At 37.1% G+C, this 15156-nt stretch overlaps 1 protein-coding gene across 1 annotated transcript in view; it reads right to left on the reverse strand.

Moving 5' to 3' along the window:
- ASTN1 (astrotactin 1) overlaps window positions 1-15156 on the reverse strand; it is a 220058-nt gene that overhangs the window by 82707 nt on the left and 122195 nt on the right. The window contains 1 exon segment of the mRNA XM_070939234.1: window positions 12089-12173. Coding sequence (XP_070795335.1) covers window positions 12089-12173 — 85 coding nt within the window.

The following is a 15156-nucleotide window of genomic DNA, read 5'->3' on the forward strand; positions in this document are numbered from 1 at the left end:
GAAAACACTGATTTGGTTGAATAAGTGTCCCTATCGCTACACTTGGTGGAGCACTAGAATAGCTCATGGAGTAAAGAAGGGAAGTTGCTGTAGTCTACAGGAATCCTTTCTGTTTGTCCAGATAAGTCAGTTCAGAGTGTCGGTATCTTGCATTGGAAACTCAGGACAGACTGGGGATTTTTCTAGTATAATATATATCAGCCCCCTTACCTGAACTGATGAAAATGGTCTTGAACTTATGTCGAGGACTTCTAGAAGGTTCATCCTTGTTTGAAGTGGTTTTTTAATCATGAGGAGAAATAGGACAGCTTGAAATTGGGAGATTATACAGTAGTACTGTGCTCAGACAACTTCATGGTGAGATTTGGATTTTTGAGTGGCTTTCCCTCTTTGTAGGTGCACTGGAGATTTAGAATGTTCTACTTTAGAGCTAATATTCTTTTCTGACTAACCAGAGAGATATTTCAAGGGAGAGGAGAAGAAAGGTGGTTGTGCAAATACAGGATATATGTAACATATACTACAAGTACCTCAAAAATTTAGCAATTGCAATGTGTTAAAAACCCACTGTGTTTGTGACATTTTGATATATCCTGAAATCGTTTGATGTACAGTAAGTGAGTTTAGCAGTCTGTTGCTATATGATTCTAGGGGGAGAATGGTGGAACTTGGGGGCAGAGTTAAAACAGGGATCAGTCCAGAATCTCTACATAGCCATAAGTGAACTAAATCCAACTCCCCCTTGAATTCCACTTACCCTTATCTTAACAGGTATTAACCGTTAGTTGAGAATATTCCTGTGCATAGGCTTGAATAATAATAAATCAATTTAATTGGACCTTTACATATAGGCGTGATATTAATGCTAGTGCAGTTTCTTTTTCTAAGATCGCACCTTTGGAATCTGTAATCAAGTCTTGGAAGATTAAGATGCTCTGATAGTTTGTCCTTGTTTTAACCCTGATATTAAACTTGTGTGCACTAATAATAAAATTACTGTTTAATAATTGAAATAAAAATCAGAGCCAACCTCCTTCTCCAGAACTGGGTTGATAACTCCGTTAGAGAAAATGGTCATCTTGAATTAGAGTAAAAGTCACACAAAAATTCAGGTGGGACATAGAATCAAGAGAAGCACCCAAATTTGATTTAATATACTCTATATATAACAGTCAATGTCATGACATCTATTATGGTTGAACATTTCCCAAAGCAAGTTAGCTGGTCCCAAATCCAGAAGCTGCAGTTAATCGGACATCATAGCACTTTCTGGGCTAAAAATAGAGCATACATGACAGATCACTCAATCTCAATACTGGAAGGAATGATTTCTTGAGTTTCTAGCAAAAGGGTTGAGAGTAAAATGCCCTTGAGGGAAACAGTTTGCAGTTCCAATCTCTGTCCTAGTTAAAGTGGTTGGTCAGAGGAGTGAAGCTTCAGCTTCTTAACAGTCTTGGGTTAGATCACTATATCTAGCCTCCATGATGTCTCTTCATTGAAAAGTCCCTTTTAGGGTTGTCTGTACAATGGGAAGACAGGAATTAATCCCTGTCTGTTTCTCTGCTTTGTTAGGTTTATGGGCTCTTATATCATTACTGGATATAATCTGGAATATTTTCTTACCTCTAAATGGCATGTTTAGACCATAGGGCTACTCCAGAAAGGGTGAGGCTTGTCACAAATTAGGAACCTGTACCAAGAACAATTAGTAGCCACCATTTTGCCTCTCCTTTCTTTAATGGGAAAATCCTGTAATCGTACAGATCAGTTGCCTGGAGCCAGATGTGAAGTTCAACTATTACAGCTATCTTCTTTGTTCTGCATTCAGCTCTGGGCTGCATGTTATTAATTTTATGTGACATATCACCCAAAAAGAGGTGGACTACTTCTCTCATCATTTGGGAGACACATAATCTTACACAAATAAGGTCTTATATGTGTTGTCTGTCTTCTTCATCTTAAAGATCAAGAACCAGCTATCCATGGTATCTTTTAAAATATTTTGAATGAAGCTTGGTCAGCATTTATGGAAAACACAGAAGTAGCTTCTAAATTAAAAGTAAATGAATCTGATTCTTGTCCCTCAAAATCCTTCAAAAATTAATACATTTTCTTAGTGAATTGATAGGAATTGGTTCTTTTCGACCCCCTTTCCAGACTAGGATGATTACTGAACAGAAACTGTGACCAAGATGTGGGATGAGGAGCACAGGCAGGGTTATGTTGTATTAATTGACTAACTTCTTGTGATAGCAATGGAGACATGGGATTAGACACTATAATAATGGTTGTTCAGAATTCTCTCAAATTGGAAGGTTCTATGACTACATATGTCCATAGTTTAAAGTCAGTTGGTGTAATAATCCCTAACCTAACCTAACTTAATCTGATTTATAAAATAACAGCCAAATAGAGAATGTAAATTGTGATTGCTGGTGATGATGTGTGTTATAATCCTGAAACAGGTTTATAAATAGCAATAGCACTTGGATTTATATATGCTTCATAGTGCATTACAGCCCTCTCTAAGTGGTTTACAGAGTCAGCATGTTGCCGCTCAACAATCTGGGCCCTCATTTTACTGACCTTGGAAGGATGGAAGGCTGAGTCAACCTTGAGCCAATGGGATTCGAACTGCCGAACTGCTGGCAATCAGCAGTCAGCAGATTTAGCCTGCAATACTGCATTCTAACCACTGTGCCACCAAATAAGGATACTAAGAGTGGGGAATAAGAAGAGGACCCTATGGGTAATATGATTATTGTTGTTGAGAAGACTAGCTTTAATAGCTGTTGTCTAATAAGCTGCCAGAAGAACCATCCCTAATCACATCCCCTAAAATGGATTCTATTTTCTGGTCTCTTTCTATTTTCTATTTTCTGAAATAATTGTCTCTTCCCTTATAGGAGATTATCCAATTTAATTTCAGAAGACTAGACAGTGTAGTGCTGTAGTAGTCATTGTGGATATAAGAATTGGTATTAAAGACTCCTTTAATTACACATCTGCTTTACTGGGAGAGGAATCCTCAGACTGGCTGGCCTGTGGTGCTCTTTATTGTTTTTAAAACTCCCTTGGGCTTAGGACCTACCATATAGAAGCAAGTGGTTCATTTAGTCTTCAATTTGCAGACAACACCAAGCTGGGGGCAGTAGCCAACATTTTAGAAGACAGGCTCAAGATCCAGAAAGATCTTGACAGACTTGAACACTGGGCCCTATCCAACAAAATACAATTTAGTGATGAAAAAAGTAAGATTTTACACTTAGACAAGAAAAACCTAATGCACAGGTACAGAATAGGTGATACCCTGGCTCACCAGTAGTAACTGTGAAAGGGATCTAATGGACTACCATGTAAATATGAGCCAGTAGTGTGCTGCAGCTGCCAAAAATGCCAATTAAGTCCTAGGCTGCATCAACAGAGGGATAGAATCAAGATCGGGTGAAGTGTTAATGCCATTTTATACTGCACTGATAAGACCACATTTGGAATACTACATCCAGTTTTGGTCATCATGATACAAAAAAAGATGTTGAGACTCTAGAAAGACTGTAGAGAAAAGCAAAAAGATGATTAGAAGTCTGGAGGCTAAAGGATGTGATGAATGGTTGCAGGAACTGGGAATGTCTAGTCTAATGAAAAGAAGGACTAGGATGACATGATAGAAAACTTCTAATATTTGAGGAGTTGTCAATCTATTCTCCAAAGCACCTGAGGCAGGACAAAAAGTAATGGATCGAAACTTATCAAGGAGAGATGCTACTTAGAACTAAAGAGAGATTTCCTGACAGGGGAACAATTAACAATCAACCAGTGGAACAGCTTGCCTCTGTAAATTGTGGGTGCTCTATCACTGGAGGTTTTTAAACAGAGATTAGACAGCCATTTGTCTGAAATGGTACAGTGTATCCTGCTTGAGTAGAGGATTGGACTAGAAGACCACTAAGGTCCCTTCCAACTCTGTTATTCTTTTATTCCATTATTCTGTCTTGCAATGTACCGTGGATGCCTTGAATTTGCAACATTAAAACTGGGGAAACTGATATAGCTTCAATCTTCAGAGGTAACATATAAAAAGAGGCTAAAGAATTACAGGCTGACATCTTCTGGTTTATATGGAGATCTAAGGCCCTGTCCAAATGCTCAGTATATGCCCCTTATTTCAAAGATAAAACCAAAATCCCAAGAAGTCAGCCATTCAACAAGCTTCATCCCAGAATGCCATCTAAGAAGCAGCAACCATTTACTTCTGCCTTGTTTGGTGAAGGCTTGAGAGCGGGGTACAAACTGTCACTGTACAAAGGTAGCAATTTACTAAAAGTGTTATTTACTAGCTGATACGACATAAGCCATAGAAATGAAGAATACTAAACAGAGAAATAACAAGAAACATTTTTAAAAAGTTCTTCAGATATTCCTGGATGACACTCAAGAAGAAAAAAATTAACAGAACAGTGAAAGCTTCACTTGTGACCAAAATCCTTCAACTACAGAATTATTTCAAATAGTTTCAACTCTTTATTTTGAAACTGGGTTTCAAAATCCAGTTTTCAAAATCTAAGTAGTTTACTTACTTCAAAATCTCTAGTGATGTTCAAAATGATACCTGTTATCTTCTTGTTTACTTTCTGCATCAGATTAATTCTAAACATGTTGTACTTATTATTTGAACATGTCACTTCAAATTCAAGACAGAAGCCTAAAAAAGATCTTTAGATACAGGTAGTCCTCAACTTAACAGTTTGCTGTTAAGTGATTCACTTAACAATTGTGGCAAAAAAAGGTCATAAAATGGGGCAAAAATCACTTAAGAACTGTCTTGCTTAGCAATAGAAATGTTGGGCTCAATTGTGGTTGTAAATTGAGGACTATCTATAATTGTATGAGTAAAGGAAGACTGTATCATGGGAGAGCAAGAAAATAAAAGGCAAAACAGATAAGCTAAATGAAGACAAAAGGCCACTAAAAAGTAACTGTCTCATAGCAAAGGTTTAGAAGGAAAGACAGATACAAATTGGAGAATAATCACATTTGTAAGTAAAGCATAATGACAGGCTAGAATGTTATCTTGCTAGGCTGGTCAAAAATTAGAAAGCTTCCTTAATTATAGTAAAGATTCTATAGGTTTTGTTGTTTGAAGATCTGTGAGAAGATAGAAGAAAAAAATCCAAATAACTCAAAAAGAAGAAACTTCAAAGATATTATAAGTAATGACAATGAGCAAAGAATTTGCCTACAAAAGGCTCAGAATGAGTCAAATAATCTAGAAAATCAGTTGGTAATGAAAATTAGAAGATTCTGAACGGGGAACTCATGGTTTAGAAGGATTAAAGGTTCAGGAATAAAGAAAGCAAGAACCATTCCCTAACCCCTGGGCCCAATACCATGGCCTATTTGGAACCAGGCCGGCGTACATGCATGTGTGCACAGTTCAACTTGCATGAACAGTTGGCCGGTGTGCACATGTGAATGCGCCGGTCTGCTGCTCATGTGGCCGGTCCCCCCCCCCCCAAGTCAGGCCACCAACCCGCAAAGGTTGGGGACCGCTGATCTAAATTATTTATCTAAAGTGTTTTGTCAAAGGGAGAAATCCTAAAGAAGGCTGTACCAGAAACAGTTTTAAGTTTTAAAACTTAATTTTGTCAACAAGGGATCATAATTTTTTGTCTGACTAAATCCAAGTATGTTGCCAGATATTTGAAGAACATTATCATAACTCCTTTAGTCTCGAATTTAATATGCCCAATGCCCTCAATCTTACATCACATATTAAGTTTCCAGTAGCCTTATTATTCTCAATGCCCCTTTCTGAAGCTATGACAATTTATCTGAATCTGGTGGCCGGTTGATTTGATCCTAGTCATTCAAAAACCTTGTTTCCTGCACTATCATTTAGTGATCAGGCAATGGGGAAATGGAGGGGCATATCTCAATTTATACAAATGAGATATACATAAGCTTTGTGCCAAGAAGTTGCTGGTCTATTATTCCCATTAATTAACACAGATTACAATCTATTTTTCTGCCATAAACCTCCAGAGGTGGGGATGAAAAATCCAATTTTGTCCTTTTTTGACATCCCTTAACTACCATAATTGTAATTATCATACAGTGGCTAAAGGGTGTAAATGGATAATTAGGATTCTTATATATGCCAGTATGCTAGAACCTCTTTGCCTTAGCACACAAGCCATTACAATGATTAGGCTCCAATTCAAGCAATTTTCCATACTCTTAGTCAGCGGTTCTGCTCTCTGGTAATTCTGCTGTGTTGGGAATACATTTATTTGTTAGTTAAGAGTTAGGGGAACTTGTTACAGAAGTCTGAAGTAGAAAAATAAAATGTGTTGTATATCCAATATGCAAGATTTAAAAATATTCAATTCTCATTCCGAGATTAACTTAAAGTTAAATATCTTAAAGTACAAACGCATAGGCAATATGATGTATTACTAAATACTGGTAAGGGCTTTTGAAATTGATTAAAATTAGAAACAATCAAGGAATGTTTTTAATTCTCCCAGTGAACTGAACCCTAACCCAACACAATTTCAAATGTGCATGTCTTTAGTTCAATTATGCCCACTGAAAAATTTATGTAAATTTGTAAATTTATGTATAAAGTGAGGTATTGCATGATTAAAATAATAAAGCATTGACAGCACAGCAGGCCAGTTATCTCATCTGTGTTATATACACTTATATACGTATTATACATCCAACAGTTCATAAGTTGCGAGTATTAATTAATACCCACTGCATATTGAATTCCTAATGATTCCTAGAGTGAGAGTTCCTGGAACTGATAGAGTGCTTCTACAATCCCTAGTGCTCAATCAGGAGGGGGCTATGCTTTGAGACATATTCTATGGAACTAAGGCAAATAGGAAAACTGTTCCAATGAAAACAGACTTCTGCTGTTCAGTCTAAATTCTTGAACTATGCTTGCATCTATCTAAATGACTCAACTGGAGGAGAACAATTCTTAGGCCAGAGGCTTAGAATCTTATGATTGGAAGGGCAAATGAAGAACAAATATACATCACCATAACCTTTCAGTTATTATTATCACAGCCCAATAATTGTGATCAGAACTGTAGGTGATGGCTCCCTGGGAGCCTAATTCATATTGTACAAGTTGCATTGTGACATGTTAAGAAGAGGCAAGCTAGGAAGACATGTGAGGTAGTGTACTATCCCCAGAGGCCCTGTGTACTCAAGAGGATTCCTTCACACAACTGACATATGAAACTTTTATTTTTGGAAACGTGCATGAAATGATGTTTATCTAAGTAACCTTTAAAAATTATAATTAGGCTCACACGCGCACACACACACACACACACACACACACACACACACACACAACAAGTAGTCCTTGACTTATGAGCACAATTGAACCCAAAATATCTGTTGCTAAGTGAGATACTTAAGTGAGTTTTGCCCCATTTTACGACTTTCTTGCCACAGTTGTTAAGTGAATCATTGCAGTTGTTAAGCTAGTAACACGATTGTTAAGTGAATCTGGCTTCCCCATTGACTTTGCTTGTCAGAAGATTGCAAAAGGTTATCACATGGTCCCGGACACTGCAACTGTCATAAATATGAATCAGTTACCAAGCACTTGAATTTTGATCACAATGACCAAGGGAATGCTGCAATGGTCGTAAGTATGAAGAATGGTCATAAATCACTGTTTTTCAGCCTTGTTGTAACTTTGAATGGTCACTAAATGAACAGTTGTAAGTCAAGGACTACCTATATAGTGTGTGTCTGTGTATGTATATAGGGATTGCATACTTCTATTTACATTTTTTTTTAAAAAAAATTGCTTCTTAACTGCTTTTCAGCTAAAAGGAACCTTTGACAAGTGTTATAATACTGGGTGAGCTTCCTTCAATCTCTATTGAAAGAAGCTTTAAATACAAATTAAGTTTAACTTATTTTTTCCTTTTGGAATAAAGAGCAATAGGGAGATTAGAACTGATTTTAGAAAGTTACAAATAGACTAAGGGAATTATTATAATCTTTCTCATGGGAAAGTGCCTTTGTTTTGACTTCTGTTAAAAATACGATAGAATGAGTAATTGAAGATTAGACACTAGAGGTAACTGGAAGGAACTAAAGATTATATTTAAGAAGGGGAACACCTACTAATGGTTTTACTAATATATACAGAATGAAGCAAAATAGTTTTCTTTTGTTTTGTTTTTTTTAATTTGATTTATATGCCGCCCTTCTCTGGAAACTCAGGGAGGTTTACAATGCGTTGAGCAATAGCCTTCATACTTTTGTATATTTATACAAAGTCAGCTTATTGCCCCCACAGTCTGGGTCCTCATTTTACCTACCTTAGAAAGGATGGAAGGCTGAGTCAACCTTGATCTTGGTGAGATTTGAACTTGCAGTAATTGCAGGCAGCTGATGTTAATAACAGTGCTTTAGGCTGCTGTGCCACCAGGGCTCTAACATTGTTGGAGCCCTGGTGGTGCAGTAGGTCGCCTACTTCAATAGAAGAATATTTTTGAACAATGGATCCAGGAGTTAATTTTAAGGGTGTCTACCTTGATAGATAGATTATGTTTCAAAGATGTTATGAATGAAGAAAAGTTTTATCTGAAAAGATTGAGACTGATCTGAAAGTAGATTTAAATACAACAGATTGTAAGAATGATATTGAAAAAGATACCGAACATACAAAAAAATGGCTAATATCTCAAAAACTAAAAAACAAATACGAAACAAAGAGAGTGATCTGGATTATTTTCCTATACTGAATTTAGCAAAGAGACTTGCTAAAGCTTGAAGAATTTTGTGACAAGAGACAAAGAACAAATGAAAAGAAATCAAAATTTGGGTTTTTATTTGAAGGGACTAATACTGTAATCAAGATTGTTAAAATTAAAAGGAACGAATATAACATTGGTTCCTTTGATCATGGTAAAAAAGATATGTTGTTATCTCTGGTAACCCTTATTGAACTAGTATTGCTTCCTTGTACAGGCCAAAAATAATGCTGGCATACTGAACTAAGACCCCCCCCCCCCGCCCATGCCTTTACTGGAGAATAAAATACCTACTCACCTGCATCCTCCTATTGATGAGACAGATTTATCAAGAGGAAGAAGTTGTCATAAAGGACAGGATATATTAAAGACACATATTATAACTGTTTTGAGATTAGATAGATGATAGATAGATAGACAGACAGACAGACAGACAGATATTATATAAATCTGTGCTACACACAAAGATTTCTGCGTTGAAATGTTTAAAGGCAAATGTTTGCTCAAAGATCTGGCAACTCTAGGATTCATAATTGCTTCTGCAAGCTTTATTTTCCATTAGTAAGCACTAGGGGGAAGTGTGGTCTCTCTCCTTTTTAGTATTTTTTGCTCTCAAATATAGAAATATACCATGAGTGAAATAAGCACAGGTAATAAAATAAATACATATTTTCTTCTATAATCTCCTATAATCAAAGGATACAACCATAGAGAGATTAATAATTCTTTGAAATTCTGTCACCAAACAACATAAATTTTAAGACTTGACTACCAAGCCCAGACTTGCCTTTCAGGTCAACTATTAAATATAGGGAAGGTGAAATCACTGCACTCCGAAGTCTGATTTCACAGTAAGTCTATAAACAGGACAAATTGTAAAAAAGAAATGAAGCTCTATCAACTTGTGTTGGGGTTTAATGAAATTGAGTTCTGTAATCTTATATCAAGTTGAGTTTCTAGAATACATGGACATAATGGTAAATTTTGTGACTATCCTTTCCTTTTACCTCAAGCAATCATACTCTACCATTACAGTCCTTTGTTTCCAGTGATCAGGGCTACATGCAAGAATGTAATGCAAAGACAAGCAGATGCCCATTCCAATGTATTCATTAGTAAGAATTAAATCACCCATTTATGCTCAAAATCACAATATAGGAAATGAAAATACAATGTTTTAAATTGCAACAATGAGTAAACTTAAAAAATCAATTAAAAGGCTAGAAATAAAGGTCTACTTTCCTTTTTCCTACACATTGGAGGGGGGGGCGGACATATTTCCCTCTGTAACAGAGCTCCCAGCACAGGAACATTGTCCAAATGTTCTCTTCTTTTAATTTAAAATTTTAGCAAGTTCACAATGAAAGAGACAACATTAAAACACTTAAATTATCCCTAGGAAGCACACAAGTGCTATGTCTTGCATACATTAGGGGCCAAGTCCCAGTCTTTTACAATTTCAAAACACCTTTCAAGGTAAGACCCCCATAAAGTTCACCACTGCAGTCAAGATGGAATAAAGAGAGAATAACTGTCACTAAGTCCAACCAGCTCAGAAAAGGTTACCACTGACGCATTGGCTCCAATAAGGTAGGATGTCCAGAACTAATTAGTGTTCCTTAGGGCAATATCAGAAAATAATCCAGAAAAATATCATAATTGATTTTATGAAAATCTGCCAAGACACTCAAGGAAACTAGCAAGGTGCACTTTTCCTATATAGGCATAGATGATTAAGGAAGATCCCCAGTTCCAAGTCCCAAACAAATGACAATGAATCCAGATAGTCAGTTTAATCAAATGAATCTGGATCTTCTAAATTACTTAAACCAAGAAAGGAATAGTTTAGTGTGACTTAATAATCTTCTTAGATCAAGGTAGAGCTTTTTCAAACAGAGTTCTTGTAAATGTTTCCTTGAAGCAAAAAGGAATACATCCCATCCTGAAGGAAGTATTAACCATGTTCCATGATGGATTCTGTTCAGTCACATTCTGGCTGAGAAGAATCCACTTGAACAGAACAAGCAGTTGCTCACTGTGATCCAGCCCAACAATGGAGACTGAGATGAGGCAAATTTATCTAACATTGCAAAGAACAATCAATATGGCTCACGTGAATCTTCTCATAATCTCTGTTTCCCTCTCCCATCAACTGAATAGAGGAGATGCCACACACTATGGAAAAACACTGCCAGCCTTTTCTTGTTGACACAGTAGACCTTTCTTTTCCATTTTATTTATTTATTAAATTTATATGCTGCCCATTTTACGGTTTGAGGCATCTCTAAGCAGCTCTTGTACGTATGTATTTTTTCTTCTTTTTTATCCCTTTGTGTCAGGTTTGACTCTTGGTGGCTTCCTGGACAAGGCCCTGCAATTTTCTTGGCAAGGATTTTCACAAGTGGTTTGTATTGCCTCCTTCTTAAGGCTGAGAGAGAAGGACTGGCTCAAGATCACCCACTGGCTTTTACCTAAGACAAAATTAGCACTTAAGAGATTCCTATTTTCTACCCTGGTGCCTTCACTACCACACCAAACTGGCTCTCTATTTCTTTTACTGTACCTATAACCTATCCTAGTGCCAATGGACATATGATGATATACAAACTCTAACAAAAAGAAAACAAGAACATAATAACAAATCCAGACCAATATCCAACTGGCAAAATAAACACAGAAAGAAAAACACCCTCTCCCCTCAAAAAGCCAGGTAGTCATAATCACCTGGTACCAAAAGCGACTTGAAATAAATAAATAAATAAATAAAACTCTCTCACTAAATTACTGGACCAGGCACATTCAATTTTAATAAAGGGCCGCCAGTGCCATGCAGTTTAGGGTTTTAAATGAAACAGTCAACATTTGACTTGAAGTCCACAGACCTACTGACCACCAGCAACCTTGATAATTGAAGTTACAGAGAATTTCTTCACCTTAGTTTATCCACCATGCATCTGGTTGAATGAGCCCAACTGTACCTGCTCTATGTTGGTCATAGCAGATATGAAGCCTTGAGCTATTCTTCATGAAATAAAATGTTTATTACTTTCAAAGCCCTGAAACTTTATTAGTTGCATCTTTGTTTAACATCAGCCATCCTCTAACTTCAACAGCTCTCTCCCTACAAGGTAAACTGAAGTCTAGGACATTGTGAATACTTCGTTACAGGCATCACTTGGCTTTTATTGCATCTCTCTAACTTTTCCAAGCTGTCTTGCTTGATGGCTGAGCTGCTTGAGGTGCTATCGCCTTCACTTCAGGCTAAGCAACAATCTGGCAGAGCTATGAAAATCACCTACCCTTGGTTTGTGCCCCATTCGTTCCGGATGCAAAGGTGTTTGTGCACTGGATCCTTCATGTAACCTTCATAGCAAAGACACTCACCTTGAAGTAAAAGAACAAAAACAAGAGAATAATAAATGAGTTACGTAACAACTCTGAAAAGGGAATGAGTTTTACTGGCAGCAGGAGTGGAAAAAGAAAAATGCCATGCTAGGAATTACTAGGAATCAAATTGGAGATAAAAAGCGCAAGACCACAATGCTTTTCTACAAGCTTCCTGCATACCATTCTTGCCACCTTATCACATGCAGTGTATTATACAGCTAGGAACAAGATATAAAATGGCAAAAAAAAAAAAAAAAGGCAAAGAATCAAAGGATCAACAAGCAAAGGAGCCTGGACATTTTTAGCGTAATACTTGATGCCTGTTCTGTGACCGGCCTCTGATCTCTTACCCTACACAAACAAACAAGCAAGCAAATATGACTGATTCCAGTTTCACACAATATCTGTGTCACAATCTCACATTCCCTTATTTATTGATGAATCTGAAAATATTGATTTGTTTATTTGGAACCTGCAATTAATTTTTTTAAATATGAATGTTTTTACTGATTCAGTCATTATGACTCTAGGCATCTTGCAAGCAGCAACATACACGTATCCAGTAACACAGTCATAATAATAAAAAAGTCATCCAATGTATCAGTTGGGAGACATTTTCTACTAAATGAAAGAAATCAGATATCAATAACTTTTGCAATAACTTTTTACATTGTTATACTTTTTATTTTATTTTATTCCCTTTCCTTCCTTTATGCCACCCAGGTCACTGCTTTATAAATTAAAACACAATAATTATTTGGAACCCTACTGGGCCTTTCAGGGACTTTTTCCAGATCAGTTCTCAGGCATTCCTGTTTGAAAACCCAGCTTTACCAAGCTTTTCATCCTAAAGGAATTACATTAGTTTAGAAAGGAATAAAGCTGTAATCACTGAATGTAGTAGGGCGCACTTTTGAGGAAATACATAAAAGGTCACAGTGCATCACACTGTGAGAGGAGAGCATAACAAAAGAGGATAAAACTATAAAAGGAAAGTTGACAGAAAGAAATTGTTCTCCTTTCGTATTGCTAGAATGAAATTGCCAACAGGTGCAAAGCAGAGAAAAGAAAGATGCTTACTCAGTGGAAAGGCCACAAGAGTGGAGCTCTCCCACTGTCCCATTCAAACCAGCCACTTATTCAGAAGTGAATCCCTATTCTGATGATTGTTTCATTCTCTACTTGGCCAGACTTGTGTGTGTGTGTGTGTGTGTGTGTGTGTGTGTGTGTGTGTGATCCCTACTCACGATTTCCATTTTAATTGCAAAAAGATACACACACATATATGATCCCTACTCAGGATTTCCATTTTATATACATACATATATCCTGCCTTTGTTATTTTTATGAATAATTTAAAGTAGCAAACATACATAACAATTCTTCCTCCTCCTATTTTTACCCCCAATAATCACCCTGTAGAGTAAGTTCTCTGGGCTGAGAAAGAGTGATTGGCCCAAGGTCACCTAGATAGTTTTTATGCCTAAAGTTGTACTAGAACTCACAGTCTCCTGGTTTCTAGCCTGGTGCCTTAACCACTAGAACAAACAGAGTTCTATATTTCTGTGTGTCCATTTGGAGATGATTATTTTTACTCAGATATCAAAGCTGCAAATGGTAACAGTAGATTGAGATATTGGCAGTATGATTGGTCACTTGAACACCCAACCAGACTGCTTCTCCCAGGTGATGGAATTAAAGTTAGACATTGCTAGCATTAAAATAAGATTCAGTGACAACTCTAGCTCCATAAGTGACTTGAAACAGGCAGCAGGGAGAGGTCCCATTTTATCCTGCATCTCAAGCAATGAAGTAGTTTGAGTTTCCCTGCCATATATTATTATGATGCCAAAAAATCTGCAATTGCAATCATAAGTTAATTTGTGCTTTAAGGCTTACTGACATGTGATAATTCCACTGAATGCACTTCTTTACTTCTCTCCCTAGATGATATTTCTGAAAGCCTACATTAAGGCTGCAACTGAATTAGTTGGAAGTAAGTTCTGTCTTTTGAATTATATTATATATTATAGAAGAAGAAGAGGAAGAGGAAGAGGAAGAAGAAGAAGAAGAAGAAGAAGAAGAAGAAGAAGAAGAAGAAGAAGAAGAAGAAGAAGAAGAAGAAGAAGAAGAAGAAGAGGAGGAGGAGGAGGAGGAGGAGGAGGAGGAGGAGGAGGAGGAGGAGGAGGAGGAGGAGGAGGAGGAGGAGGAGGAGGAGGAGGAGGAGGAGGAGGAGGAGGAGGGGGAGGACTCCACAGTTGTATGCTTTAAATACTAGCTACATAGCTATTTAGTCAGATTATAGCCAAAAAGAACAAAAGATACAACAGAAATACTTATTTTGTCCATTTTTTTTTCTTTTTTGGAAGGCATAACCATTTTTACAGAATGCTGGCAAAAATCTATGAGTTTAGAAATAAGCCCGAGGAGGGTTTGAAACCATCCCCCTCAGAGGCCTGCTAAAGTTGGCAGCTGCTATGGCAGATGGTTGTGAATAAGTGAAATGCAGACACAATGGGCAAATGAGTCACATCACATCAAAGGGGAACAAACATGCCTCCTGTGAGCATGTGCAGAAGAGAGAAGACTGGACCAATCTCCTGAGATACACCATCTCTAGATTTAGGAGGTAGCACCTGGAAATTCATAATTGTGCCTGTTGAATGGCCTGTTGAATGGTAGAATCTAGCACCAGCTGCCTGCAATTACTGCAAGTTCAAATCTCACCAGGCTCAAGGTTGACTCAGCCTTCCATCCTTTCGAGGTAGGTAAAATGAGGACTCGGATTGTGGGGGCAATAAGATGACTTTGTATAAAAAAGAACACCGCTTAGGGGGAGCCGAAAGCCCTACTAAGCAGGTATATACAAAAAGTATGAAGGCTATTGCGTAACACATTGTAAGCCACCCTGAGTCTCTGGAGAAGGGCAGCATATAAATCGAACCAATAAATAAATAATAAATAAATATTTAAAAACTCT

Source organism: Pituophis catenifer, unplaced genomic scaffold, assembly GCF_029215685.1.
Source record: "Pituophis catenifer annectens isolate HBS135680 unplaced genomic scaffold, rPitCat1.0.hap2 SCAF_3, whole genome shotgun sequence".
In the NCBI taxonomy this organism is placed as follows: domain Eukaryota; kingdom Metazoa; phylum Chordata; class Lepidosauria; order Squamata; family Colubridae; genus Pituophis; species Pituophis catenifer.